Below are 25,616 nucleotides of genomic sequence, written 5' to 3'. Positions count from 1 at the left end.
CGCGCTTCCTGCGGGTGGCGTTAAGAGCGCGAGCTCCGGAGGGCAACAGCGGCGTGCGAGGAGCGCAGCGGCGTGGGAGGACCGCGGTGTATGAGGGTGACAGCTGCGTGAGGAACACGCTGGCGGCCGTGATGAAGGCGGGCGACCAGGAGCCGGGGAGCCCGTGGGACGAGTGCTTTGAGGCGGCGGTGCAGCTGGCCCGGCGCGCTGGACAGGTGAGCGGGTGGCCCCGGGCGGCCTGCGCTCCCTCGGGTCTGCGCGGGCGGGCAGCGTTTCCTTGGCTCAGAGGTCCCAGAGAGCTGTTGGGACGCTCCAAGTGCAGGTGCCACCCGGGCTCTTCCCGGAGGCCGGGGCTCCGGGAGAGCTCCCAGGGGTGCAGCCCGCACCCCCAGGCCGCCCGGGCCCGTTGCTGCCTGGTGGAGCCCCGCAGGGTCAGGTTCTGGGTCTGTGCTCTTCGCATTCACAACCTGGAAGAAACAGCTTGAATCTCTAAGTTTTCACTGAGCACGTGCTGCGCTGGCACCGCCTGCCGAGCCACAGCGCAGCTCTCCAGGGTCTCGGGAGTGGGAAGGGTCCCGGGTGACTTTTCAGCTCTGGAATAATAGCAGAGCTTTTTTAAAGACGCGTGTGAAATAAAGATCCCCCATTAGGAGTCTGGTCAGAAAGCCTGGACTCTGCTCCTTTTGAGCATCTTACCAGATGGTGGCTGAGTAAGGGACCCAGGCATTGGTGACTGGGACAGAGGCCACCCAAAGTGGCTGCCACCTGTGCACAAGGATCTGCTCAGCTAAATGGTGCTTGTGGAGTGATCACAGAGCTGCCAGGAAAAGACAGCCCATCTAGGAGGAAAGGCAGGAGTGGTGACTTTCACCAGATGCCTGCCTGAGGGCATACCTGACACTGGAGCCAGGCTTCCAAAGTCGCTCCTGAGGTGGAGCGTTGAGATCCAGTGTTCAAAGGTGAGGCCTCCCAAAAGATCAGTGTTTGTGCCCTGGTCCCTCGGACACTGGACCCAGTGCGAGCACCCAGGCCATCTCCCACCACCCTACTGCCCCTCCTGCGAGATGCCACTCTGTTCTCCCCTTCCTTCCTCTTTAGTGCTCCCACCCGATCCTGCAGTTCCCTGTAGTCATCCCCACCTCTGGTCCCAGCCACCCACCTTTCAGAAGTCTCCTCCCAGGCTAGCGGCCACAGCCTTGCACACCTCCAGTACAAATAACAGTATTAATGGTGTGGGCATTTGCATCCTGAGTCACAGTGTTAGTGATTCCTGCTTCCAGGCTTCTTGGGGCCAAAAGCATAGACAATTTAGGGGCCCTGTCTAAGAAAACACAAAATTACATATCAAAAACAGATATAAAGGTCACTCATTTAGCATAAAAAGTCACTGCTGTCTTTTTTTTTTTTTTTTTTTTGTCCTGGGATTGAACACAGGACCTTGCATTTGCCAGGCAGGCACTGATGCTGCTGAGCTATATACCCGGCCTGCTCCATACATTTTAAAATGCTAATGAAAATTGCAAATATTACAAAACATAAAAGAAACAATTATTGTTTAATCTTAATACACATTTTGTCTTTTAGAGACTTTGTACCCTTTTGCATCTTTGAATGACAATGGTTTTTTTACATTGTTTTGGTTTTGGGGCATAAAGGTTGGAATCCAGAGCTTCAGGTTTTTTGGGAGTGTGCTGTACCATTGAGCTACACCCCAAGCTCTTTTCCAGTTGTTAGGGAAGGAATAGAAAGGTAAATTTAGTCCCCCAGCATGCCTGATTGCAATTTATTAGCACCAGTTTAGGAAAATTGTTACTAGGAATTGTTTTGGTTTTTTGATACATACATATTTTTACTTCTTTCATGAAGCAAAACACAAAGGCTGTCTTGATACACATTTACATATAACTGTTCTCCCAGTCACAAGCCAACAGGTTGGAAACGCCAGAGCATCTGTTATAACTGTATGAGGAACACACTATGTGAGTAATGTGCTCCAAAGCTCATTCCAACCCATTTCTTTTATATTCTGAAACATCTTCATTATGTTGTTTGATGAGAGAATCAAAGGAAGGCAGTGGTGCCCAAGGTCAGCCCAACTTTCACTCAGTCTGGTTTGTCATTCTGTGGGGACCGCACATAGACCTTTGAGTGTGGTGAAGGACTGCACTGGTCCAGCCAGAACCAGCAGCCGTGACAAAGAGTGCAACAGCCCGGGCACCACCATCTTGCCAATGACTAGGAATTGTTAACTACGAAATTTTTAGGGTTGCCATCAAATTGAGAGCAACTGATTTTCTATTATATATTAATGTATCTTATACATTAATTATAAGAATTCCTCAGAGATTGGCTGCCCGCTGCATGCAGCCAAGGGCTCATTTCTTGGGGAGACCTGTGTAGTCGCCGAGTCGCACATGCTCGCCACCCCTCCTGTACACTCATGCAGTGTTGGTGCACCAGGAGCATCAGTGCAGGCCACTCCTTCGCAGGTTGGCAGGCAGATGCGACCTCAAACCCCACAGTCAGGGCCATCGAGCCCCAGGTCAGTTCAGCTTTCCTTTAGCCAAACCAGCGCCCACGTCTGAGGAGGCAGGGGTACAGGTAAGAGGCAGGTGGACCTGACAGCTGCAAGGGCTCGCTGCGCACATAGTACAGGTGCTGGAGTGAGCATCCCAAATGCTCTTGCCTGTGCAGGGGAGAAGGCCCTTGACCTCCGCTTGCTTCACAGTGAAGCTCACCTCTGTGCCTACAGCCGAGTCTTAGGACAGGGTGAGGACACAAAGCCAGGACGAGCATCTCCCTCTGCAGGTGGCCATGCACCCTTGCAGATGGTAGCCTTGAGGATGGGGACTTTTGTTCTGACACCCGTTGTGCTATCCCTCACCTGACCAGGCCCAGGGCTGTGCATGTTGATCTCAAAGCACATGCGGTTTTCCACCAGCTGCAAAGCCCCTGCCTCCATCTGTAGGGACCCCTGTCCCTCTCCCTGCCCCGCCAAGTTGGCAGTCTTCTGGCTTGCTTCTCCCACCCGTGGCTGGGTGGCCCATGCTCCCTATGGTGGGGTGTTTAAATATGGGTGCTGTTGTGGTTTGGGGTTCTTTTGCAAGGTGAACAATATAGTGCAGGACACATTTTATAATATTTTATAATGAGTCACCAAGAATCACATACAACAAATGCAGGAAATCTATCCACACACTGAATACTAAAGAATCCAGCTGAGGGCCTAGATCCTAATATCCTGCGTGAGTCCAGCTGGAAACCTAGAGCTCATAACAATGCCTCCCATGAGTTCAGCTGGTGGCCTAGAGCCCACAATAAAGTTACATGCAGGTCTGCTTCATGGATCTGTGTTGGGAAGGCCCAAAGGCCGGTGGTGGAAGCTACAAAGGATGAAGGATCTGTGCCAGCAGGCTGAGGGATCTGAACTAGAGCTAGGAAGCGATGCTCAGTGTAAGCACCAGAGCTCCCCCAAAGTTACCACAGCCATCCTCAGTGACAGTGAAGTTCCAAACTCCTCCAGTGATGAGGAAAGCTGAGCTCCCATCAGGAAAGCCAATGCAGCAAGTTTCATGAGGCTGAGCAGTGCACCAGCTTCGCCTCCCAAGCCAGGAAGTGATGCTCAAAGTGAGGACCAGAGCTCCCCAAAAGTGAACCACAGCCATCCTGAACTACAAGGAGGTCCTGAGCTCCTCCTCTTTTGAGAACAGCCAGTTTCATCAGGAAAGCCAGCATGACACCGTCCTCCAGCCAAACAGCCCAAGAGAAATAGCAACCTCCAACAGCTCCAATGGCTTCTCCAGATAACATCCCTAACAGCATTTGGGCAGCTTCTCCTGTTCTGCCTTTTGTGTTGCTGGCAACAGCCCTCAGGTGGGCCCCCTCCCCCCAGCACCACGCTAGTTTAATTCAGCTGAGTATAAGCTGATCACCAATTAGCCATCCACCACAGGTATCCTCCATCCAGCTCTGGATCCCTGGAGCAGGAAGTGCATCCTGGACTCTGACCCACCTCTCCCACTGTGAGGCCTGGTCCCCCAACACAGTGTGCTTAGATCTGTCATTTCCACTGTGGCCACACAGGGAATTGAGCATACAAGTGGTAAGAGGACCTTCATCAGCACAGCAAGGGCCAGCGGTGTAGCTCAGCAGACTAAGCGCTTGCTTAGGTAAGCGTAGGGGCCAGGGTTCAATTCCTGGCTCCGCATGCTGCACGGGCCCCACCCCCGGGCATGTTGAGCCGGTGAATGGAGTCTGGGCGTGGTGGCGCACCCCTGTAATCCCAGCGCTAGGGAGGCAGAAATCAGGAGGATCACTACGAGACCCTGCACACACACAGCACAGCAACAACCTCTCCTGCTCACCCCACCCTTGTTCTGCTCTGAGGGCCCTGTTGGTTGTTTCTGGGGGTTGCACCCACTTTCCGAGTCATGTGCCCCTGTGCTTTCTGGAGTCTTGCACTGCAGCCACTCCCCGTTAGGTTCTTTGTGCCTGTGCCCGCGCCAGGGCCACCACGCGGGTGTAGCTCGTAGTGCGGCAAGGCCGTGCATGGCTCACTCCTTCCTTTCCTACACAACTTGGGTTTTCCCTTAAAAAAAAGTTCCATGTTTTCTATTTGTTTAATTTTCTATGTATATACAAGCAACTGTCCATCTTCCCAACAGATCTTTGTTTTTATTTTTTGATAGTGTTGGGCTGGAGCCCCAGCGGAACTGAATACCAACGCACCCACCCCACTAAGCTGCACCCCAGCCCCTCTAGGTGTCTTCCATGCAATTAGAGCAGTGGCCCACAAGCTCAGCAGGCCCTGAGAGGGAGCCCACTGATCCACCGGGTCTGCACAGGGTGCCCTTGGAGAGTGCTGCTGAGCTGTTGTTAAGCAAGGGCGTCTCTACTCCTTCGTGCTCCTCCAGGAAGCTAGACAGGGTCCGACTTGCGCCCTTGAGGCTTAGGGTTGACGCGAATGATGTTGGAGCCCACTTGCACCCGTCTATAGCTGTGTGTAGCACCTTTGGCCAGACAGCGATTCCCCAGGGGAAGAGGTGCCCCACCCCACAGCTTCCTCCACAGTGGGTGTAGCCTGGGTTTTCTGGTCCAACCCTTCTGATGGCTCTGAGGTAGTCTTTTCTGGTGGTTTGGTTGATTGATTGATTGATTGATTGACTGATTATTGAGTTTCTGGGTTCTAACCCCAGCCTTGCCAGCCTTAACCGCTGAGCTACACCACCAGGGCTTTATTACAGTTTTAATGCTTTTACATTTGTATTGGACTCTTTGGTGTTTTCTGCTGTTTTTTTTTTGTTTGTTTGTTTGTTTGTTTTTTATTTTTTTGTGTGTGTTTGTTTGTTTGTTTGTATTTGATACAGGGTTTCACTACACAGCTTGGACTCATAGTGGTCCTCTTGTTTTCAGCCTCCCCAGTGCTGGGATTACAGGCATGTGCCACCACGCTCGGACTCGGTGCCTGGCTCAGCAAGCCCAGGCACATCATGTGGTGCTGAGATTGAACCCCTGTCCCTGTGTTTGCCTAAGCAGGCGTTTATTCCACTGAGCTATCTTGCCGGCCCTCTGTTCTGTTTTTATATCTGTTTGTTTTTTAGTGGTGGTGCTAAAACATTGAGAAGTAAATTCATCTAGCTCTATTGGTGGTGGGTCCCTACCTTCCTTCTGCCTTTACTCCAGTGTGAGGGATGTGATGTGAGGTTCCAGCTGAGTGTGGCAAGGGGCCCACTTGCCCCAAGCCACCTGGCTACAATGGGCCCTACGGCACCATGAGGACTGGAACTGGACCTCTGGTAGGAAGCTACATGCTAGGAGCAGTGTGGGCTGTGAGGAAGAAGGTAGTGGGAGAGGTGAGATGAGGGGTTGCCCTGGAGTGGATCTGGGGTGAACCAAAAAGGCCAAGGCTGACTTCAGGGCTCTCGATTGGCTGAAAGACTTGCCCCTAGAAGTGACCTCCAGAGGAACATGTTGGATGGAAATCCCATGTCCAGCTTGAGCTACCTGCCTCAATGAGATAGTGCGCTTGGGCTGGAGTTGAGGAGGGACTGGGAGACGTGGGCATGGACGTCATGGCACAGAGAAGTCAGGGCCCTGGACTGTGGTTGGCATGGGCAGGAAGAGCACCAGATGGCCATGGGTCCCTCAGTAGACCCCAGAGCCTCTGCCTCTCTGTGGGAGGTCCCAGGAGACCAGCAGGTGGTCATCTCTTGGGCAGCTTTGTTCCCTGGAAAGGTCGCCTCTCTCCTGCAGCTGATAGCTGCCACAGGAGGTGAGGGGCAGGCAGTGCCCCTTCAGGCTCCCAGCCCCTGTCACGGCCCTGTGTCCATGCCCTCCATGTCTGCTGAGCCTCAAAGGGTGGGCTTCACCTTGATGAAAAACCCACCAGCATATCCTAGTCGAGTCGGTGCTGGAGGTGGAGCCCAGGTCTAATGCCTGCGAGGCGAGCATTCTGCCTCTGAGCCCTACCCTGCTGGCATTGAGACTCAGCAGTCCCCAGGAAGCACAGGAGCAGGTGGCAGCATCGAGAGGGAGGGAGTGGCTTCTCGCGCGCAGGTCATCTGGCCTGACCTACCCTGTGCCAGCCGGCACACTCCATGTGTATCACTGTGAGAAAAACAACACAAAGAGAAGAACAGGAAGGAGCCCAGAGGTACCTTCAGCCAGCCCTCAGCCCTCCCTCCTGTGGCCCTGTGCTCAGGGAGTCTGGGAAGCCCTAAAGAGGCAGGTAGAGGTTGAAGCCCGGCCTCTGTGGACCTAAGAGGGTTACTTGCCGACCCAAGCAAAGTGTTGCCCAATGGAGAGGGTGGCTGAGGGCTGAGAGGGGCATCGAGTACTGGGGGTGGGGAGTTGCTCTTCTGGACCCCCTCCCAGCTTTGGGTAGAGGGCTTCAGGGGGGGACAAGGCTTTGGGACCCAGCCTGGGGAGAGGGAGGTGGGTTGCACTGGGCTGAGCTTCTGGCTAGCAGTTGGTTGCCTTGCAACTTTTCTTCCCCTAGAAGACTGAAGGGTCCACACAGATGAGGTTGTTTTCCTGAGGCTTGGCCAGCCTCAGGATTTCTGGAGGTCAGCTGTGGGCAGCAGCTCCATACAGGAACTGAGGATCCAGGGTGCCTGTGCTGGGCTTCGTTCCCTGCCTTTGACCTTGCTGTGACCTTGAGCAACTGGCAGCAGCTGAGTCTGGGTTTCCATTTTTTTCAATTTGGGGATGGAACCTAGGGCCTCCCACGTGCTAAGCAAATGTTCCGCCACTAAGCCGCACCCAGATCTTTTCTTCCTTGTAACTGTTATTACCCTTAGATTACCCTGTGGAAGGACTGAGTACTTGGCATCTGTGACCTGCTGCCAGAACTGCCCTGGGCACAGAGCCACTGGTTCAGGGAGAGCTCAGTTGTCCCAGGAGCACAGGAATGTTTGTGAGATGAGCTCTGGTCCTGGGTGGAGGGTGAAGGCCACCAAGGAGCACCTCCACCACAGGAGTGCACGGTGCAAACGGGTCCCCCAGCTTCTGCGCAGAAGTGCAGCACCCTCAGGCCATTTTGGAGCAGCTCTGCGCTGAGGGCGCAGGGTGTATGCACCCAGCATGAGCCTGTCGGAGGCAGAAAAAGTCGAGAGCCTGGGAACCTGCTGGTCTTGTGCCCGGAAAACCCAGAGTCCTGGGGCTGCCTTCTTTGCCCTGTGCCCCTCTTCCCCATGGTGAAGGGAGTGTGGTGACCTGTGGCTTGTTAGTGCAGCCACATGACTCCATTTGGTGGCCACAGTGTATCCTGGGTGACTGATGACCTCTTCGATTTGGCTGATTGTCACATGAATGGGTCTCCTCCAGAAAGCATGCCACAGGCTGGTGAGGCCACCTGCAGGATGAGTGGGCAGGTGAGGCCCAGGAAGGGCCTTTCGGAGTGCAGCACTCGGGTCAAAGACCACTTGGCAGGAAGAGCCCACAGCATTGGGGTGGGTCCCCAGAAGTCCCACCTGCTGGGGGGGGGCTGCACCAATGGGATGAAACCACCCAGTGGAGACTGTAGAGCCCTGTCTACCAACCTAAAACTGGGGCCATCAAACAGCCCCTCGAGGAAGCCGGTATACACCTGGGCACCTGGAACCCAAGCAAGTTGGCATTTAAAACACCTGCCCCTCCCTGTGTGTGCTCAGGCAGGTCTGAAGCCTGGTGGGGCGCATCCTCAGGCCACCCCTGCAGCACATCCACCCACCTGGTAAAAGGGAGGAGCAGAGCTCCTTGGATGTGTGCTCTGGTTCTGCAGGGACAGACTGGGGCACACAGTGCAGAGCCAGGATGGGGCACGGCAGGAAAAGCAGTGGACACACTTGTATGTCTCGGGTGCCTTTCCTGGACTTTGGGATTTGGGCTTCCGTGACTTGGGGCTGTGTTTATGTATTAAACATTAATAGAATGTCACTGGAGGTCTGTGGAGTGCAGGGTTAGCAAGTAACTGGAAAGCGCTAACAGAAAAACCCTCTGCCTCACGGCTGGTAGAATGGTAGCGCCTGAATCTGCACCTGGGGGGCAGGGTGAGGCCCCACCCCCACCCCAGGAAACTGGTGAGAGCAGCCCTTGACTAAGGCCATTTCGCTGCCTGCTCTCGTCTCTGTGCAGGAAAATGTGTGCACCAGACTTTTCTTAGCCAAGTAGTCGAGGTTCCTGCTGGAGACTTGGTCCACGCACACATCCCCTCCATGTCCACGGCTGCCCTCCCTGCAGGTGCCCCAGCAGAGCCAGCACGCTGTGACCCAGGAAGCCTAGTGTGGCCCACCTGAGGCTGGCAGTGCTTTGTGGGAGCATCCGCCAGTCTTCCAGGCAGGGTAGTGCGGACCTCAGAGCAGCTCTGAGCCATGCTAACACAGGTTTGGTTCCTAAAAGGGAGAAGGGGAGATGGGGAGCCTGTGGCCACAAGCATCAGCTCTGCTGCAGGAATGCTCGCTCACGCAGCTCCCTTGGGCTCTGTCTGACCCTGGCTGCAGCGGATATGTACAAGGCATTGCTGGGAGCTGCCACCTGCTGTGGAGGGAAAGCAGCCCAGGAGCCAGGGGTGGAGGGAGCAGCCCAGCTCCGAGGGGGTCCATGTGCGGCCCCAGCTCGTCTCCTTTCTTTCTTTTTCTTTTCTGACACTGGAGATTAAACCCAAGACCTTCACACTAAGCTACATCCCAAGTTATTTTTTTTATTTTGAGGCAGAATCTTTCTAAATTGCCCAAGCGAGGCTCAAACTTGGGATCCTCCTGCCTCAGCCTCCCAAGTGCTAGGCTTATAGCTGTACCACCGTACCCTGCCTAACCACAGTTTTCATTTCAAGAAGACCCTAGACGCTCCAGCACTGCACCTTCTGGTTAGGGCATCTTTCTCTGTCTTGCTGTGGACCACAGATACAGGCGCATCACACATGTCACGCACTCAACACAAACATGTGCTTTGCGCAGGCACACCCTAGCACACACGCACACAGGCCCATGCTGAGTCACCCCCACTGTACCAGGCACAAAATAGGCACTGAGCAGCCTGCCCTGGAATTTAGGGCAGCTGGCAAGTGGCTGCTGCGTGTGGCTGACGTGCTGCAATCTCCAAACAAGGGCCCTGTGGAGGCTTGCACGGGAGGAGTCGGCGTGTGCAGGGTGGTGTCGTAAGGAAGCAACGGCGACACGCAGGGAGTTGTGAGTGCCAGTCAGTAGCAAGCTGGGCGGAAGCTGGCGGGCACTGGAGTGGACGTTACTGCATGTGGCTGCTTTCTGCTTCGCTTGGGGCATGATGACCCACACTCCACATCTGCTAAGATAGTGTCAGTCATTTATATAGCCAAGATTTAAAAGCCCCTTACCCAGGCCTAGGCTCAGTACAGGAACAGGGTACACAGCGCATAGAGGCTGCTGTGAGGACAGCCAGGTAGCCAGCAGTCCTTCCTGGGATCATCGATACAGAACACATACTGACCCGGCTGGGGGCCGAGGGGCACATGCAGGGACTGGGCAGTGGGAAATACAGGGCTCGGGTGGTAGGAAGAAGCCAAGGTCCTGCCTTGTCACCATGGTGAGAGAAACATGAAGCTGTTAGCCCACTGCCATTCACTGTACTGCAGCCAACGGGAAGAAAGGAGAGGGCCCGACTGGCGGTGGGGACGGTGCTTACTGCACTCCCGGCCTGCTGCTTCCCAGGCATCCATCCAGGGTGGCTGCCGATGCTTCAAGCCCTCCCACCAGCCTTGGGTGGCGGAGGTTCTGGGGCTGCTGCCAGCCCGGCCCGCACCCCTGCAGTTAGTACCAGCATGGGCTGGGACAGGACACGTTGTAGCTCATACAGCTGCAGAGCGGGCGCTAAACGTCGGGAGTCTCGCCTGCCTTGCGTCTCTTGCAGTGCCCGGCGCGAGGGTGGGTACTGTGGCCTCCTGAGTGTATCCCACTTGGTTGGTTTATAATGTGAATTAGGGGAAGTGTTTTCACCGTGTGCCCGGATTGCATAAATTCCAATGCCAAGGATCGCAGGGTCGGGGCGAGCCAGGCTCCACTTTCTTCCAAGCAGATCCCATCATGAAGCGCCATGCCCTTTTTCCAAAGCATACTTTTCTTTTCCTCCATAGGACATTTGCTCCACAGCAGGGCATAGTGCCTCCTGGCAGGATGTCTGTTGTCACAGGAGTGACACTGCACAGAGATTCAGGCTCCCAGGGAGCTGGACCCGTGATCCTCAAAGGAGGAGGGGTGGCCCACAAACCCGAGCCCTAAGTGGGTGGGAGGCCCTCTGGGAGGAGGGTGCCTGCTGGTTTAACAGCCTCCATACACTTACTTTAGGTCATCAGAAAAGCTCTCTCTGAGGAAAAACGTGTCTCGACAAAGACATCGGCAGCGGACCTCGTGACTGAGACAGACCGCCTGGCGGAGGAGCTGATCGTTTCGGAGCTGCGAAAGCAGTTTCCTTCACACACGTGAGTGTTTGGGCCTGTGGGGACAACTGCAAACCCCAGCGCTCCTCGCAGGGACACAGACCAATGCTGCACCTGCCCTCCTGTTGTCGGGACGCTCCACGCACGTCCTTGTGTGGAGGGGCTCCCTGCAGCACCCACTGACTCAGCTTTGTCTCCAGAAGGCTTGGAAAGACAGCCCAACTCAGACGGCTGGCAGTGGTCACAGCAAGGTGCCCAGCTAGCTAAGGAGTCCAGAGGAGCACAGCTCACAGGGTGGACCAGCAGCCACGTGGGGTCCAAGCCACTGCTGGTGTGAGGACACAGGCCAGGGCAGCCGTCCCCAAAGCCCTCAGAGGACACCACTCTGTCCTTGAGAGCCAAAGCTCTTAACCTTCACCCTGTGGAGGGTTTAATGCAAGCCATTAATCTCTTCCTCAGAAAAGTTCAAATATTTGCCCAGTGTTTTGCATCTGCTTCCGGGGGAGATGCACACCACGGATCTTCTTTGGCTCTAAGCAGCTCCACGCTCACACCACCCCCCTTGAGTTTAAAAACAGCTTACAAACCAGTAATTCCTTGAATGTGGATGTCTCTTCTTCCTTTATTAGATGGGCATCCTTTATTAAAAATATTGAGTTTCTAAAACTGGAATACTGACCATTAGCTTTCTAAAGGACATAAATTACTATACCTGTCAGGCTCCACTCTTCTTGTTGGTTCATTTTTGTCTTTGGAGAGAGGGATTTGCTGTATGACCAGGCTGGCCCCAAACTTGTAGTCGTCCTGCTCAGCCACCTGAGTGCTGGGATTGCAGGCGTGCGCCACTGGGCCTGGCCAGCTTCCACGTTCACACGGTCTTAAGAGGCAGAAGATACAGGACAGTCTCCCTCGGCACATGGTGGGCTTCGTTCAGTTTCCCTGGGGTGAATGAGACGGGCCTTGTGTCCTTTTCTCCTGCAGTTTCCTGGGAACTGGGTAGGTTATCTTGGCTACCTGCCCTCTCTTAGAAGTTCTTTTCTGTTCTGTGGGCAACCTCTGTGTCTGAGCTGCTGTTATTTCTTATTTCCTTACTTAGTTTGAAGTTGAGCCCCGTGGCAGATATTTATAAGCTCTGAAATATTCATGCATTTTTAGTTTTCGAGGCCTAATTATAATGAAATGGCAATGTCAAAAGAATTTATCATTTAGATTGCTTTTATTCTTTGAGAGAAGCACTATGCAGTGGTGGTGACCTAAGAACCGGTGCCGCCATAGGCTTGTCACATCCCTGAGAGCCCTGAAGGCTCCGCCCTCTCTGCGCTTCAGACCCCACCCAACATTCCCGGAGATTTCTCTGCAGAGCAGCTGTGCTGCAGCCGTGGCACCAGTCCAGACTGGCTCACCCAGGCCTGTGGGGAAGGCCTTGTGGTCTCTGTGAGGCCAGGCACAAGGATGCCCCAGGCTTTGGCGCGTGCCCTTTGCACATCTAGTTCTCGTGTCCAGTAGTCATTGTGAATGGCGTGGGTCCACTAGGTGGGAACTGAGGTGTCTACTGTGTGTGTGCAGAGTAGAGGCCACTTCTTATAGGGGGAGCCGCCGAGGCCCAGAGCCCACATGGGACCCTGGGAGGGTGTGTGCGGAGTAGCCGCTCCAGCGGCAGCTCCGTAGGTACGGTGGGCCCGGCGGGGCAGCACCGCACAGACATCCAGGAGCAGTGACAGCGGTGGTGCCCCACCCCCAGCTCTGGCTGCTCCTGGACAGCCCCGGGCTCCAAGGGCCCTGGATGTGGCCAGCCAAAACTGGAGGTCAGGCCTCAGTTTGCTGAAATATTTTAATGAAGGGCTTCTGACCACATCTAAGATTTTATAGTACTAGAATGTAGTTATTTAATTGTTTAGCTCATAACCTAATTGATATATTTTGAGTAAGAGAAAAATGCATATATATTATAAATAGTATAATGTAATTTTTCTCTTTTCAAAATAAATATCCCTAAAAACAGTATGTTGGTAGCAGATTGCCTCTCATTCTGTCATAGGAAGGACTTTTATTCTGAGCATTTGACTTTCCTTGGTTTTAGTCCTTCATAAAATAATTCTGAAGGTGGATCATAGAGTCTTGTTTTTTAATAAAACACAAGACAGCCAATGCCAGCGCAGGCTTCCTGTGCATCTCATGACTTTGTTTTACTTATCTGTAAAAGGCAACATCTCAGATCCCCATCGTGGAAGATAGGTGTGAAGTGGGTCTGAGAGCAATAAGGTCCCGATCTGCTCTGCCCCTCTTGGGCTGCACTCTCACCCCGGAGGGGGGCTCCCAGCTAAGGGCAGCCCTGTGCATGGAATCTGCCTCCTCCTAGGCTGTGGCGATGAAAGAAAGTGACTACACAGGGTAGGTGGGCTTTTCCGGCTGGCTCCGTGGAGCATGCTGTGCCCATGATCTGCCAGCTCAGCATGGGGTGGATGCCGGCTTCCTCGGGCACACAAACCTGTTTCAGACAATCACTTTGAGTTGGACCCAGGGGCACCGGCTTGGAAGTGCCCAGTGCCATTACCGACCCATCTGGATGTGGACCCCACCCCTTCTCCTGAGCCACCTTATCTGAAATTGGCAGAGACAAAGGACAGCAGCTTTAAACTGCCCTGTGTGTCCCTCAGAAGGGACCGATGGCCCAGTGCCCTGCTGTGCGTCCAGCTCAGAGTGGGGCCTGCTAAATGCATGAGTCAAGCAGAGCATGAAGCAGAATCCTCAGCAAAGAAGAAGCATGTTAGGGCTGGGGAGACGGCTCAGTAGAATAAGCGCTTCCCTGGCAGGCACAAGGGCCTGGGTTCAATCCGCGGTTCCACAAAAAAAAAAAAAGAAGCATGTTCCTCCTCCGCCAGCTGGACATGGGCTTCCTTGCAGCCCTTGTCCCAGGCCTTGGGGTCACCCTGGATAGCAGGCTGGCCGGCAAACTCAGGCCCAAGCCTCATGCACCACAGATGTCATTGGTCCTGCGGTCCTCAGGGAGTAGATGGATAGAGTAGCCATGGACACAAAGCCTCAGAAGTATTTGCTGTCAAAATTATAAGGAAAGTTTGTTAAAACTATTTTCTTTAAAAGAAAGAAAAGTAGTTAAATCAAGCTACAGAATGTGTCATTATAACTGGTTACCAGTTGTTGCACTTTATCATTGCCTTTCTCCTCTCCTCTGCTGGAACTGTTTCTGGGATAGTCTCCCAGCTCAGGGTTAGGTGCATGAGTTGGATTTTTCTACGTGTGTGAGGGAGTTCAGGAGATGCCACGCTCACAGCGGCACTCAGACCCACGACTTCTGTGCAGAGAGCTGCAAACACTCTCTCCCACCACGCTTTTGCTTCTAATGTGAAGAAAGTCAGGCCGAGTATGCAAAGGCTCTGGGCCCTTCCCACCCAGCCTGGGCTTTCTGGGAGCCAGGGGGCCTGCTGCAGATTACTGTCCTCGGGCACAGTGAGCAGGACGAGAGGTGCACTGGCCTCCATCTTCAGAGCAGGCAGTTGGGGGCAGACAGACACAGGGATCCGGGGCAGACAGTGACAGCCTGGGCTCAAGTGGCACCGTGAGTACCCCTGTCAGTGTCACACCATGCAGGAGTGTCACCAGCAGGCGTTTCACCAAGAGTCCTGGTCAGCACTCCATGAGTTTGGTCTGTGAGCCACAGACCTGGCCCTGCGTGTCCTGAGAAGTCATGGATGCTAGTAGGGACTGTGTCTGCCAGGCACACGGGTGGAGGCTGGGTGTCAGAGTGCAGACGCTGCATCCTCCTGCTTGAATGAGTGTTGAGAAGGAAAAGGGCTGATCCTTCCTCGCTTTCCTAGTACCTCAACTCTGTGAGTCATCTCTGTTCCCTTCCTCCAGAGAGCCTTGTCTTTCCACTGATCTGATTCACCTCATGTCCAGTGTAAGCACTGGTATGCACATGCCTATGTGTTTGCACGTGTGGTGTGAGTTTTGGGGTATGGACTATTTAAAAACATAATTGCAAGCCACTTTCTTTCAGGAAAAGATAGTCAGGTAGCTGCAGAAGACAGCGTATACAGATCAAGTTCCTGAGGGTCTAGCTGGGAGAAGTGACAGACAGGCCAGTCCCAGGGCTCCCAAGCGCCAGTTTGAACCTGTGGAGACTTGTGTGGGGATGACAGGCTGGGGGCTGCGTCTGGAGGCTGAGGAGAGGTGGAGGCGTGGGGTGCAGGGAAGCAAGGGGCCAAGTGTGAGGCTCTGGGGCTGTGGCTTCCTCACCTTCCTAGGGCTGCAGCTCAGCCTGGCCTGGCCAGCACCCTCCAGGGCCCAAGGGTGCTGCAGCAGGCAGGGTGCTGGGCACGTGACATGCACCTCACCCAGGTGTGCCGTCAGCTCCTCTGTCTGTACCACAGCACACAGTGCTCAAGGCCATCCTGGTTGCAGGGCCAGAGAATGCACTCACTCCCCTGAAGACAGGCAGGGTCATCGTCGGCAGAGACTTCCTCCCAAGTAGGGGCCCAGGGCCTGCCTCTGAGTGCAGGGACAGAGGCTGGGGCTGGGCCATGTCCCTGGCAGGAGTACCCAGGAGGCCACCTAGGGAGGGGCTTCCATGGGGACCCAGGAGGCATGGACGGGAAGTATGTTAAAGCCCACCCTACTTTTTCCACAGGGAAGCTGAGCCCAGGGAAGTGTAAAAATAAGGAGTGGGGAGGACAGATAGAGGGCCCTTGAGCTGGGTAGCCAGCCATGGTCCCCTTGTCCCTGGGGGCTGCAGCGCCAGCTGGCCCTCCGTGTGTGGTCACTGCACTACAGCAGGAGAGCTGCAACCCCCAGGCCATGCCCCTCACACCTGCTGCTAAGCAGGGTACCGACTCTGCACCCTGCATCTCCCCGCTGGCCTGCTGCAGGCCCGGGCTCTCCAAGAATGCCCATGCTCAGTGTCCCTCTGGTTGGCCTGCCTGAGCCACACTGAGCGATGCCGCACCGTCACTGCCTTCCCGAGTCTCGCTGAGGCTATGGCAGGCGGATCAAGACTCTGCCGCAGCTCACGCCAAGCGCAGTCCCAACACCTCTGCACTGCACCTCCTCTGTCCTGAAGGCAGCAGGGCGCAGCCTGAGATTTGCAGCCTCGTGTTCCTAGCTGTTTTTCTCAGGCTGAATCCCCACTACAGGTTCATTGCAGAGGAGGCCACAGCCGCTGGGGCCAAGTGTGAGCTCACCTCCAGCCCCACCTGGATCATTGATCCCATCGATGGCACCTGCAACTTCGTGCACAGGTGAGTGAGACAGGCTTGCCCTCCACAAGGCCTGTCCTCTGCTCTGCTCTGCCTTCTCAATAGCAGCAGGCTGAAGGCGGGGTGCATGAGCAAGCCTGGAAGGGAGGCAGGTAGGCTCAGCGTTCTGAGGGCTTCCATCGTGAGAGCTCCCTGGAACAGAACAGCAGCCCTGCTTCAAATGTGTTTCAGATGTTTGCTTGAATTTAAGAAGGGCCCCTTTGGGGCTGTGCCCTCCAGAGAGAGCCCACTGAGTCGGGGGGGGGGCAGGGCTTAGGGGACTTGGCTGCAGCCCTGAAGGTGACAGCTTCCACCAAGGACTAGGAGCCCCTTGTCTCCCACTGCACCCACAGCAGAGACGCTGCTGGCTAAGCCTGACCCATGGGAAAGGTCTCCCCTGGACTCTAGTGACCCATGGCTTCCGGTGGTTCCCTCTGCCACCCTCAGGAGCAGGCAGAGAGGCTGCTGGGAAAGAGCACAACTGGAAACAGGCTCACTGTGGTGCACATCATGGTGTGCCGTCACTGTGGCCTCAGCAGTCACCTCGTGGCCGGAGCCATGCGGAGCACTGTGCCTGGGTGCTGGCTGCACAGTAGGCACTCAAGGAGAAGCAGACCCAGCCTGGCCTGCCGGCACCCCACACGCCCTGGGGCAGGGTCTTGTTCCCACGTGTCTGCATTTGGATTTTTGCCCGTTAGTCTGTGGTCCTTGACCCTTGCTCATTCCTTCTTGTTTTTATGCTCCAGTAATCTTTACATAAAAGAGGTTATTTTGAGCAGAAACAACATCACCAAATGAAACCACAGCCACCCTAGCAAGAGCCATCCTCTGCTCGCCTGTGCAGGGCTGCAGGGACTCAGGCAGGGACAGGGATCCACACCACAGCCACCCGGAGCCCCCGCCACGCTCCTGGTGTTGGGGTCACTGCTGGAGCCTACCCTCTCATGCAGCTCTCGGGGTGCAGCTGTCTTGGAGGTTGGCAGCCTCACCTGGCCCCAGCTTACCAGCTCACTGTGGCTGGCGGAGGAGGCAGTTAGCAAAGTAGTGGGAAGCTGTTTTCAAGAACAAACCCAGCAGAGTGTGGAAAGGACTTGGACACCTAGGGGCAATGCCACGTGGACTTGGGAGCTGCTGCCCTGCGTCACGCGCACTGTCTGTCCCTGCAGGTTCCCCGAGGTGGCAGTCAGCATCGGATTTGCTGTTCACAGAGAGGTAGGCAGTGGTCCTGCTTCAGCCTCCTCCATCCTGCTGCTCTTTGCTGTGTGCCTTGGCCGGGAGGAGGAAGCCCAAGTGTGTGGGGCCACATCGGTCCCCTGGGGCAGGCCCTGTCCCCACTCGGGCTGCAGGCTACTGTGGAGACCACGTTCCGAGCAGATGGCCATGCTAGTGTCCCTCTGGCCCTCGAGCCTGTGACCTTGTCACAAACAGCAAGAAGCTCCTATTTTTGGATAACCACTCTCATCTCTGCATCTCACTGGATCTTTTTAATCCCCTGGCTATCGGCATGAGAATGGGGCTCCTCTTGGGTTCCCAGGGACCTCTCCAGTCCTGCAGGACCCTAGGGAGGCTGAGCCTGCGTCAGTCCCTCTGAAGAGCTTTGGTCCTTGCAGGTTCCATGATTCTGCAGAAATGGGGCCTGGGGCCTCAAAAGCAGCCCTTGGAGCAGCATGTATCACCTTCATCCTCACTGTCTCAGATTCCCCAGCAGAGAGACAGAGGTCCGCACACTACAACTATCTCCTTTGGCCTTAGTGAGAACTGTAGTGGTGAGCTGGAGAGATAGCTCAGCAGTCTAAGTGCCTGCCCGGCAAGCTCAAGAACCAGGTTTGATCCCCAGTAGCATGTGCCATGCTGGCCCCAGAAACCGGCTGTAGTGGTGCGTGCCTGTGAGATCAGTGCTGGGGAGGTTGAGGCAGGATCACTGTGAGTCCGAGTTGCCTAGCAAGACCCTGTACCGAATGAGTGAATGAATGAATACATACATGAATACAAAAAGAACTGTAGAAGTGAACTTCGGTAAGAAGCCGACAGCTGATGTGTGTCTGTTCAGTGATGTCTTGGAGACCAGGGAGTGCAGGAGGCCTGATAGCACTGGGGGAGACACCAGCACCCCACCCCCAGCAGCAGGAGGGGCTGCAGACAGGAAGATGGCAGGCAGAGACGGTAGCAGCCGGGTCCTCACCTGGCCAGCACTCCCACCAGGGGAGACTGGCCTCGCCCTCCCTCCCAAGCTCTTGGGTCCCCAGCATGGTGCCCAGTGACAGGGTTCCCGCAGCCCTGGGCACCACTCAAGCGGGTAGTGGTCAGGCAAGGAGCTGTAGATACTAAGCAATGCCTTTGCTGTGAGCTAGGGACGCACCCCAACTGAGCAGGCTGTGTGAAGTCACCAGAGTAGGAAGTAGGAAGGGGCTGACACCCTGCTCCTGCCCCCTAACTCCTAGGGTGAGCTGCTGTCTATGTGGCCGAGGCCAGGGCCGTCTGGCAGTACCCGTGGGCCGATCCTGACGTGGGCACTGAGGTCTCCTCGGGGCCTTGCTGAGATTCCTGGGACACCTGTTCCCCTGTAAAATAAGAGGATTTCCTAAGAACCAGCCAAATGTTTTCTATATGTTTGGTGACTAAGGCTTGATCATGATAATTTTAATGTACTTTTATTTGCCTTCATGTATTGTAAAATATAGTTCATTAAGAAAAGGGCTTGCTTTCCCAGCCATGTCTATTTGGGAATCTAGGTGCTAACATGTTCCACCCTCTTTCAGGTGGGTCAGTTCTGTCCCCTGCTCTGGGTAGCCCTAGCACTGTCACTGTGACTGCCCACATCCAACAATGACTTCCTTGTTTCCTTCTGCCCGCAGCTGGAGTTCGGTGTGGTTCACCACTGCATGGAGGAGCGGCTGTACACCGCCCGTAGGGGCCACGGCGCCTTCTGCAATGGCCAGCGATTGTGTGTCTCGGGGGAGACAGGTGGGCTCCCAGGGGACAGGGCTGCGGTCCAGGGGTGGTGGGGCACCCGCAGTGAGGGGGGAGCCTCCCACCGAGGGCCCTCCTTGCTCCAGAACACTGTTCCTGGTGGAACCAGACCTCAGATCTGTTCTGTCCATCTGTGTGGCTGAGGGGACAGGGACTCAGAGAGTCTTTTGAGTCTTGTCTGCCTTGCACTCACATCTGTCAGGCTCAGGAGCCCAGTCAGCAGGCAACTTGGTCTCCACCCAGACCAGGGATGGGCTGTGGCCTCAGCCCTTCCACATGCTGACGTGCATCCTCACAGGATTCTAAACAGAATTTTCCGCAAAAATGACTTGTGTTTTTCAACTTATTTAGGTCAAAGTCAAAAATAGCCAAGTTAAAGTGAGCAATGAGTGACATTCAGTATGTCCACAAGCCATGCACCTCAAGCTCCGGCGAGGTCTCGAGCCCTCGTGCCCAGAGCGGCTCCTGTCGGGCCTGCCACGCCTGCAATGTAGGCCTTTACGTAAAGGAAGTGATCTGATCTTCACGTGAGTAGATCACGGTGGTCACTGGCCAGCCTCAGGCGACACAGGGGCACTGGTGCAAATGTGGTCCCCAGAGCACGGCGCAGGCAGAACGGGGCCAGGACATCCTGGCAGGGGCACTGGCACCTGGGAGGGAGCATTTCCTGCCACAGGCCGCAAGCCCACCGGGCCAGAGGCCACAGGCCGCAAGCCACCGGGCCAGAGGCCACAGGCCGCAAGCCCACCGGGCCAGAGGCCAGGCCCTGAAGTCTCAGGTGCCGAAGGCCACACGCTTTCCTCAGTGAGCTGCTTGCTGGGAGTGTTGCCACAGTGACCGACACCCGTCTCCTTTTCCAAGGGAGAAGTTTCCAGAAAGATAATAACAGGACTATTCGCTACTATTACTTAGTAGCTTAGTGCTACTTAGTGCTATTCAACCGGAATAAGGGTTTTCAAATAGTCAGAAGTCAGATTCATTTTTTTTCATTTGCCCTAAACTCTGCTTTACTGAAAATATACATAGGGCTGGCCAAATAGCTCAACGGATTAAAGTGCCTGCTTAGGCAGATGCAGTGGCCAGGGTTTGATCCCCGTGTGCCGTGTGAGCTCCACCTCTGGGACATGCTGAAATGGCAATTGAGACTGGGCATGGTGGCGCGCACCTGTTCTCCCAGCTCCTGGGGGCTGAACACAGGTGAATCACTACGAGTCTGATCTACATAGTAAGACTGTGTAGACCCTATACTAAAATAAAATTTAAAAAAAAAAAACCGCACACACACAAGAGGCTGAGGCAGTAGGATTGTTGTGAGTTTGAGGCCAGCCTGGGCTACAAAGTGAGCTCAAAGCCAGCCTGAACTGCATAGTGAGACCCTCTCTCAAAAAGATTAAAGGCCAGCCAGATAGCTCAGCAGATTAAAGTGCCTGCTTTGGCAGATGCAGGGACTGGGGTTCAATCCCTGGCGTGCCATGCCAGCCCCACCCTCGGGGGGTGCTGAGACTACAGCTGAGACTGGGCATGGTGGCACTGGTCTGTAATCCCAGTGCTTAGGAGGCCGAAAACAGGAGAATCACTATGAGCCCAATCTGTGCAATGAGACCCTGTAGACCCTGCACTAAATACATTGAGAAAAAAAAAAAAAAAAAAGACACTTTAAAAGTTCTGTTTGAAAATCCAGGAGCCAGGGAGATAGATCAGTGGCATAAGTGTTTACCTGGCAGGCACAAAGTCCTGAATTCTGTCCTCAGTACCAAGAAAGGAGAGAGAGAGAGAGAGAGAGAGAGAGAGAGAGAGAGAGAGACCGACCGACCGACCGACCGACCGTCAGATCTGTGTCACTGTGATGAAACATGCATGCACGAAATTGGCACCTCAGTAATTCTTTCACGTGTTCTTCAGTGGCATTCATTAAATCCACAGTATCATGTAACTCTACAGTAATAGATTTCTGAAATTTTTGTTACCTCAGGCAGGAACTCCATTCCTGCCACCCCACCTCCCAAGAAATCACAGAATTTTTCAAATTAAATCCGCCTATATATTAGTATCTGATGAGGAGCTAAAATATTATGGCAAGTATAAGACAAAGAGAAATAAAATACAAGAATCACAAAACTTGTGGGTAACTGGTTTGAACTAGCCATCATGGAGAATGATACTAAGTAGCGGGGATTATGATGAATTAGCTTTCCTTCCCTTTTTCTGAGGCAAATAACTCAGAAGGCATTTTGCCTGTAGGCGTGAGGCTCAAGGACTCGCGGCAGAGTTGGTGCTTCGCTGTGAGCTGGGTTGGCAAGCAACCTCGACAGCTCAGTGAGGACAGGGCTGGAAGCCGGTGCTAGCGTGCCTGCCCGGTATGCTTGAGCCCTGGATTCAGCCCCAGTACTGGGGAAAATATGTATGCACAGAGCATTTTGTTGGGTATGTGTGAGGTGGGAAGCTGGATGTGCAGACTGGGGAGGGCAGGGCAGACGCCCCTTGCTGTCTCCTGTTTCCCTGAGGCCGCAGGACAGGCAGCCGCTGACCCCTGCCTCTCTCCTCTGGTACCTGGGTGTTTCAGAGCAGGTTTTGTTTCCCAGCCCAGCTGAGCAACCGCACAGTCTCCACACGCACACACCCTCACGAGCGCCCCCTCCAGCCCGAGAGCTGTGCTGACCCCTGCTGTTGCTGGAGCCCCTAGTGTCCAGGGGCCCATCCTGCCGCCGTGCCTTCTGTGGTGCGGTCCCACCATGCTGAGTGCCTGGCAGGAATGACCCTGGTGTCTCAGAAGCATGTAGTTGGAGCCAAGAGCCGAGCAGCAGAAGGGGGTTTCGGAGTGGAGAGGGGCAGTGCGTCTACTCCCCGCTGTGGCACAGCCGCATTTGCTGTCTGAGCATCTGTGTGGCCCGAGACGGCCCGACAGGGCCGGGGAGGCAGTGGGGCACAGTGGGGCACAGTGCGGCATCTGACCCCGCCACTCTCCAGCACCTCGCTCGGCCAGTCAGCATCCCCGTTGTCTCCCGCCACAGGAGACAGCTTCTGGGGACACCGTGCAGTTTGCAGGTGCCTGACCCCTTCGCAGAGGTGACCTTACCTCTGTGTTTCCATCTTTGGGATCCCACCAGATGAAGAAAGTCCATATTAAAACCTTGCCAAAAAATGTTTCAGATGAGGCATTTTCCCCGCCAAATCTGTCCCTTCCATCTGTCTGTCTGTCTGTCTGTGTCTGTGTTTCTGGTACTGGGCATCAACGCAGGGAGCTCACACCGAGCTGCATCTAGCTGCTTGGCCCTATCTTCCCTTTCTTCTGAAGACAGGATTCTCTAATTGCCTGGCTGGGCTCCAGTTTTGCATCCCCTGTCTCAGTGTCCTGTGTACCTTGGAGCACAGATGTCACTGCTGGACCTGGCGTCACCTGGTCCCTTGTGTGGCAAGGGTGAATTCCTGAGCCACAGGGGAGGCCTAGAGTGCAGAGCACTGACGGTGACGCCCCTGGGCATGCCCTGGTCCTGCAGGGCGCGCAGACCCTGACTCTGCCCCTCGGGAATTCTGTCCTGCAGATCTCTCCAAGGCCCTGATTCTGACGGAAATCGGTGCCAAGCGGGACCCCGCCACGCTGAGGCTGCTCCTGAGCAACATGGAGCAGCTGCTACTCGCCAAGGCCCACGGGTATGGACACAGGCTCCAGGGCACGGGTTCTGGGTTCTAGAGAGCCCTGTGCTGCGCTGGGCACACAGGCAGGGGCAGGAGGGTACAGGCTCCATGTGGGCGCGGGGTCTGCCCTGAGGGCCCAGGCCAGAGACCTCATCTCCTGCACAAGCCATGCTCCGTTCTTCTTCTCTGATGTCCATGAGTGCATGGGGGGAGGGGGTCCGTGCAGCACACATGCACACACAGCTACACGTGCATGGGCTGTGAGTCACCACGAGAGGAACTCAACCTGGCTGGCCGCACCTAGCTGCACCAGTGCCAACCACCAGGCTGTGGGGCGCTGTGGCGTGGGGCCCTGCATGGGCCCTTCCCCTGCTCCCACCTTCTGCCCCCAAGAACACAGGACAGCGTCCCGCCACCTCCCCTTTCCCCTCCCAGGATCCGGGTCATCGGCAGCTCCACCTTGGCGCTCTGCCGCCTGGCCGCAGGGGCTGCTGATGCCTATTACCAGTTTGGCCTGCACTGCTGGGACCTGGCAGCTGCCACAGTCATCATCAGAGAAGCAGGCGGCACTGTAATAGACACCACAGGTATGCTGTGTGCTCCAAACCCCATGCTGGGCCCATCGCAAAAAGGGGCACAGGTGACGCTGGGACAGGCTCTCCAGAGAGCCCAGCGTGGATCCCACGGCCCACGAGCAGCACTCCATAGTCATGTATAACTCCCTGGCATGTTTCCAGGGGTGCCAAGGCCCCAAGGGGCCCCAGTGAGGTGGACAGAGCATCTAGCATGTTCCCCCAGGTTTGTGCTTCTTGGTTTTGTGGTACTAGAGATTAAAGCCATGGACTTCACATCCCCATGCTTTTCTTTTTCCTGCGGAACCAGGGATTGAACTCAGACCCTTGTGCTTGCCAGGCAAGCACTTGTTCTACTGAGCTATCTCCCTGGCCTCTTAAATCTTATTTTGAGACAATATCTGGCTAAATTCAATTCCTGAGCCTGCCCGTGCCGGCCCCACCCCCTGGGACGTGCTGAGAAAGCAATTGAGATTGGGCGTGGTGGTGTACACTTGTCATCCCAGCTCTTAGCAGGCTGTAAACAGGCAGATAGATCACTATAAGTCTGATCTAGTAGTGAGAGCCTGAACACCCTGTAGACCCTTCCCTAAAATACAAAAAAAAATCATCTGACTAAGGTGCCCAGGCTGGGTTTGTACTTGCAGCCATCCTGCCTCAGCCTCACAGAGTGCTGGAATGAGGGGCATGGAGCCCCATACCTGGCTTCCCACCAAGCTTTGAAGTTAGGCATTTCCCCAAGATCCATCAATAGACCGAGGTCAGCACCAGCACCAGCATGGGTGTCCTGCTGGGCTGTAGGAGAGTGGCTCCGCAGGGTAGCGTGTTCCTCCTGTCTCAGAACCGCAGCTCCTGGGCCGAGCATGCACCTCTGCTCCCTGGGGCCTGTGCACCGTTTCCTGCCACCTAAGGTCTGGGAGCAGGAGCCCGGTAGGGGCTGTTCTCTGCTGGCCCTGGCCCAGTGCGTAGCATGCAGTGTATCACAGTCGGAGTCATCCTGTCCTCCTGCCCCTGTCAGCCCAGAGGGAAGTATGAGCCCAGCACCAAGTCACAGGCCAGCTTCCTGCTGGAAGCGAGCACTGCACAGTTCCGAGTGCACCCGCCGGCCCTCCTGATCCGACACCCTCACAGCTGCCAGTGTGACCGAGTGGCAGCCAGGGGTGTGGTGGAGAGAGGCCCGGCCAGCTGGACTGTCCCTGTCCCTGAGTGTCACAGGACCTGACACTCTCAGAGCCAAGGGTCTGGTTCCCACCCGGAAACGCAGGGGCTCAGGGCTCCCTACACTCCTGCCAGACTCCCGTAGTGCCCTGGGACCCCCTTCTGGGGCTGTGGGGAGCTCCACCCAGTAACTGACATCTGTCTGTCCCTAGGTGGACCCCTTGACCTCATGTCACGCAGAGTGGTTGCCGCAGGTACCCAGAAGATGGCCACACTTGTTGCCCAGGCCTTACAGCCGATCAGCTGCGGGCGGGACGACTGAGGACCAGTCCCACCCAGAGCAGCTCTGTCGGCCCAGGCTGCACACCCAGTCGTCACTAGCCACCGGCCTCTCCAGGGCCAGGCGTCCTACCGGTCTCTCTCTGGTGCCCCCAAAGTCTCAGGTTCTGAGCATCCCCCAGGGCCAGCCCCGGCCTGTAGGGAATGCACATTGTTCACCCAGCCTCAGGTAATGCATAGAAAACGCAGGGCCCTGCTGTCCTCAGGGCACCAGTCCACCATGCAATAAACCAGCACTGGCTCACCACTCAGCCTGCCGTGTTACCACTCCCCAAGCACCACCAGGCCTTGCTGCAGACGGGATCGCAGGGAGGCTCGATTGTCCACAGGCAGCTGGCCGCAGTCTGCGCGCAGGACAGGCGCCCCGAGAGCCAGCTCAGCAGTCGCCGTGCTGGGCTGTGGGCTCCCAGAGGTCCACACACTGCTCCAGACCACACCCCAAGAGCTGAGTGGTGCAGTGGCAAGCGACAATAAGGTACTGTCAGGGCCTCACACTTCACAGCTCCCCGTGTGGACAGTGATCCTGAGAGCTGACAGCCCAGGCCCCTCTGCCAAGATGTGAGCTTTGAGGAAGCTGGCTTCAGACAGAAATGCTCAGCACTGTCACCTTAGCACTCACAGATCGGGGGTTCCCTGGCATCACTGTCACTGGCCGCCCAGCCCACCCTCAGGTGGCTCCTGTTACCTCTGCCACCCTCCCCTACCAAACCCTGACTCTTGGCAGGGGCAGGTCCCAGCCAGCTGTGTGGCCTCTGCCCAGGACACCAGGAACATGAGAGACCCCACACGGGAGCAGCCACT

The 25,616-nt window shown here is 55.5% G+C and overlaps 1 protein-coding gene across 1 annotated transcript; it reads left to right on the top strand.

The window, feature by feature from the left end:
• On the top strand, positions 1 to 25,026 carry Impa2 (inositol monophosphatase 2). The gene is made up of 8 exons (XM_023707513.1): positions 1 to 215; positions 10,797 to 10,930; positions 16,039 to 16,143; positions 17,307 to 17,352; positions 18,996 to 19,104; positions 22,653 to 22,761; positions 23,182 to 23,333; positions 24,689 to 25,026. The coding sequence occupies exons 1-8, from the start codon at positions 132 to 134 to the stop codon at positions 24,796 to 24,798; spliced, it is 849 nt and encodes a 282-aa protein (XP_023563281.1). The 5' UTR covers positions 1 to 131; the 3' UTR covers positions 24,799 to 25,026.
• Positions 25,027 to 25,616: the final 590 nt, after the last annotated feature.

Source organism: Octodon degus, unplaced genomic scaffold, assembly GCF_000260255.1.
Source record: "Octodon degus isolate 3935 unplaced genomic scaffold, OctDeg1.0 scaffold00295, whole genome shotgun sequence".
NCBI classification, from domain to species: domain Eukaryota; kingdom Metazoa; phylum Chordata; class Mammalia; order Rodentia; family Octodontidae; genus Octodon; species Octodon degus.
This window is presented reverse-complemented; position numbering and strand designations above follow the sequence as displayed.

Bases quoted from the DNA above. Each gene is read 5' to 3' on its own strand.
- Impa2 (XM_023707513.1), top strand. From the start codon at position 132: ATGAAGGCGGGCGACCAGGAGCCGGGGAGCCCGTGGGACGAGTGCTTT. The intron at 16,144-17,306 runs GTGAGTGAGACA...CTGTCCCTGCAG, and splicing joins ACCTGCAACTTCGTGCACAG to GTTCCCCGAGGTGGCAGTCA. The intron at 22,762-23,181 runs GTATGGACACAG...TTCCCCTCCCAG, and splicing joins CTACTCGCCAAGGCCCACGG to GATCCGGGTCATCGGCAGCT.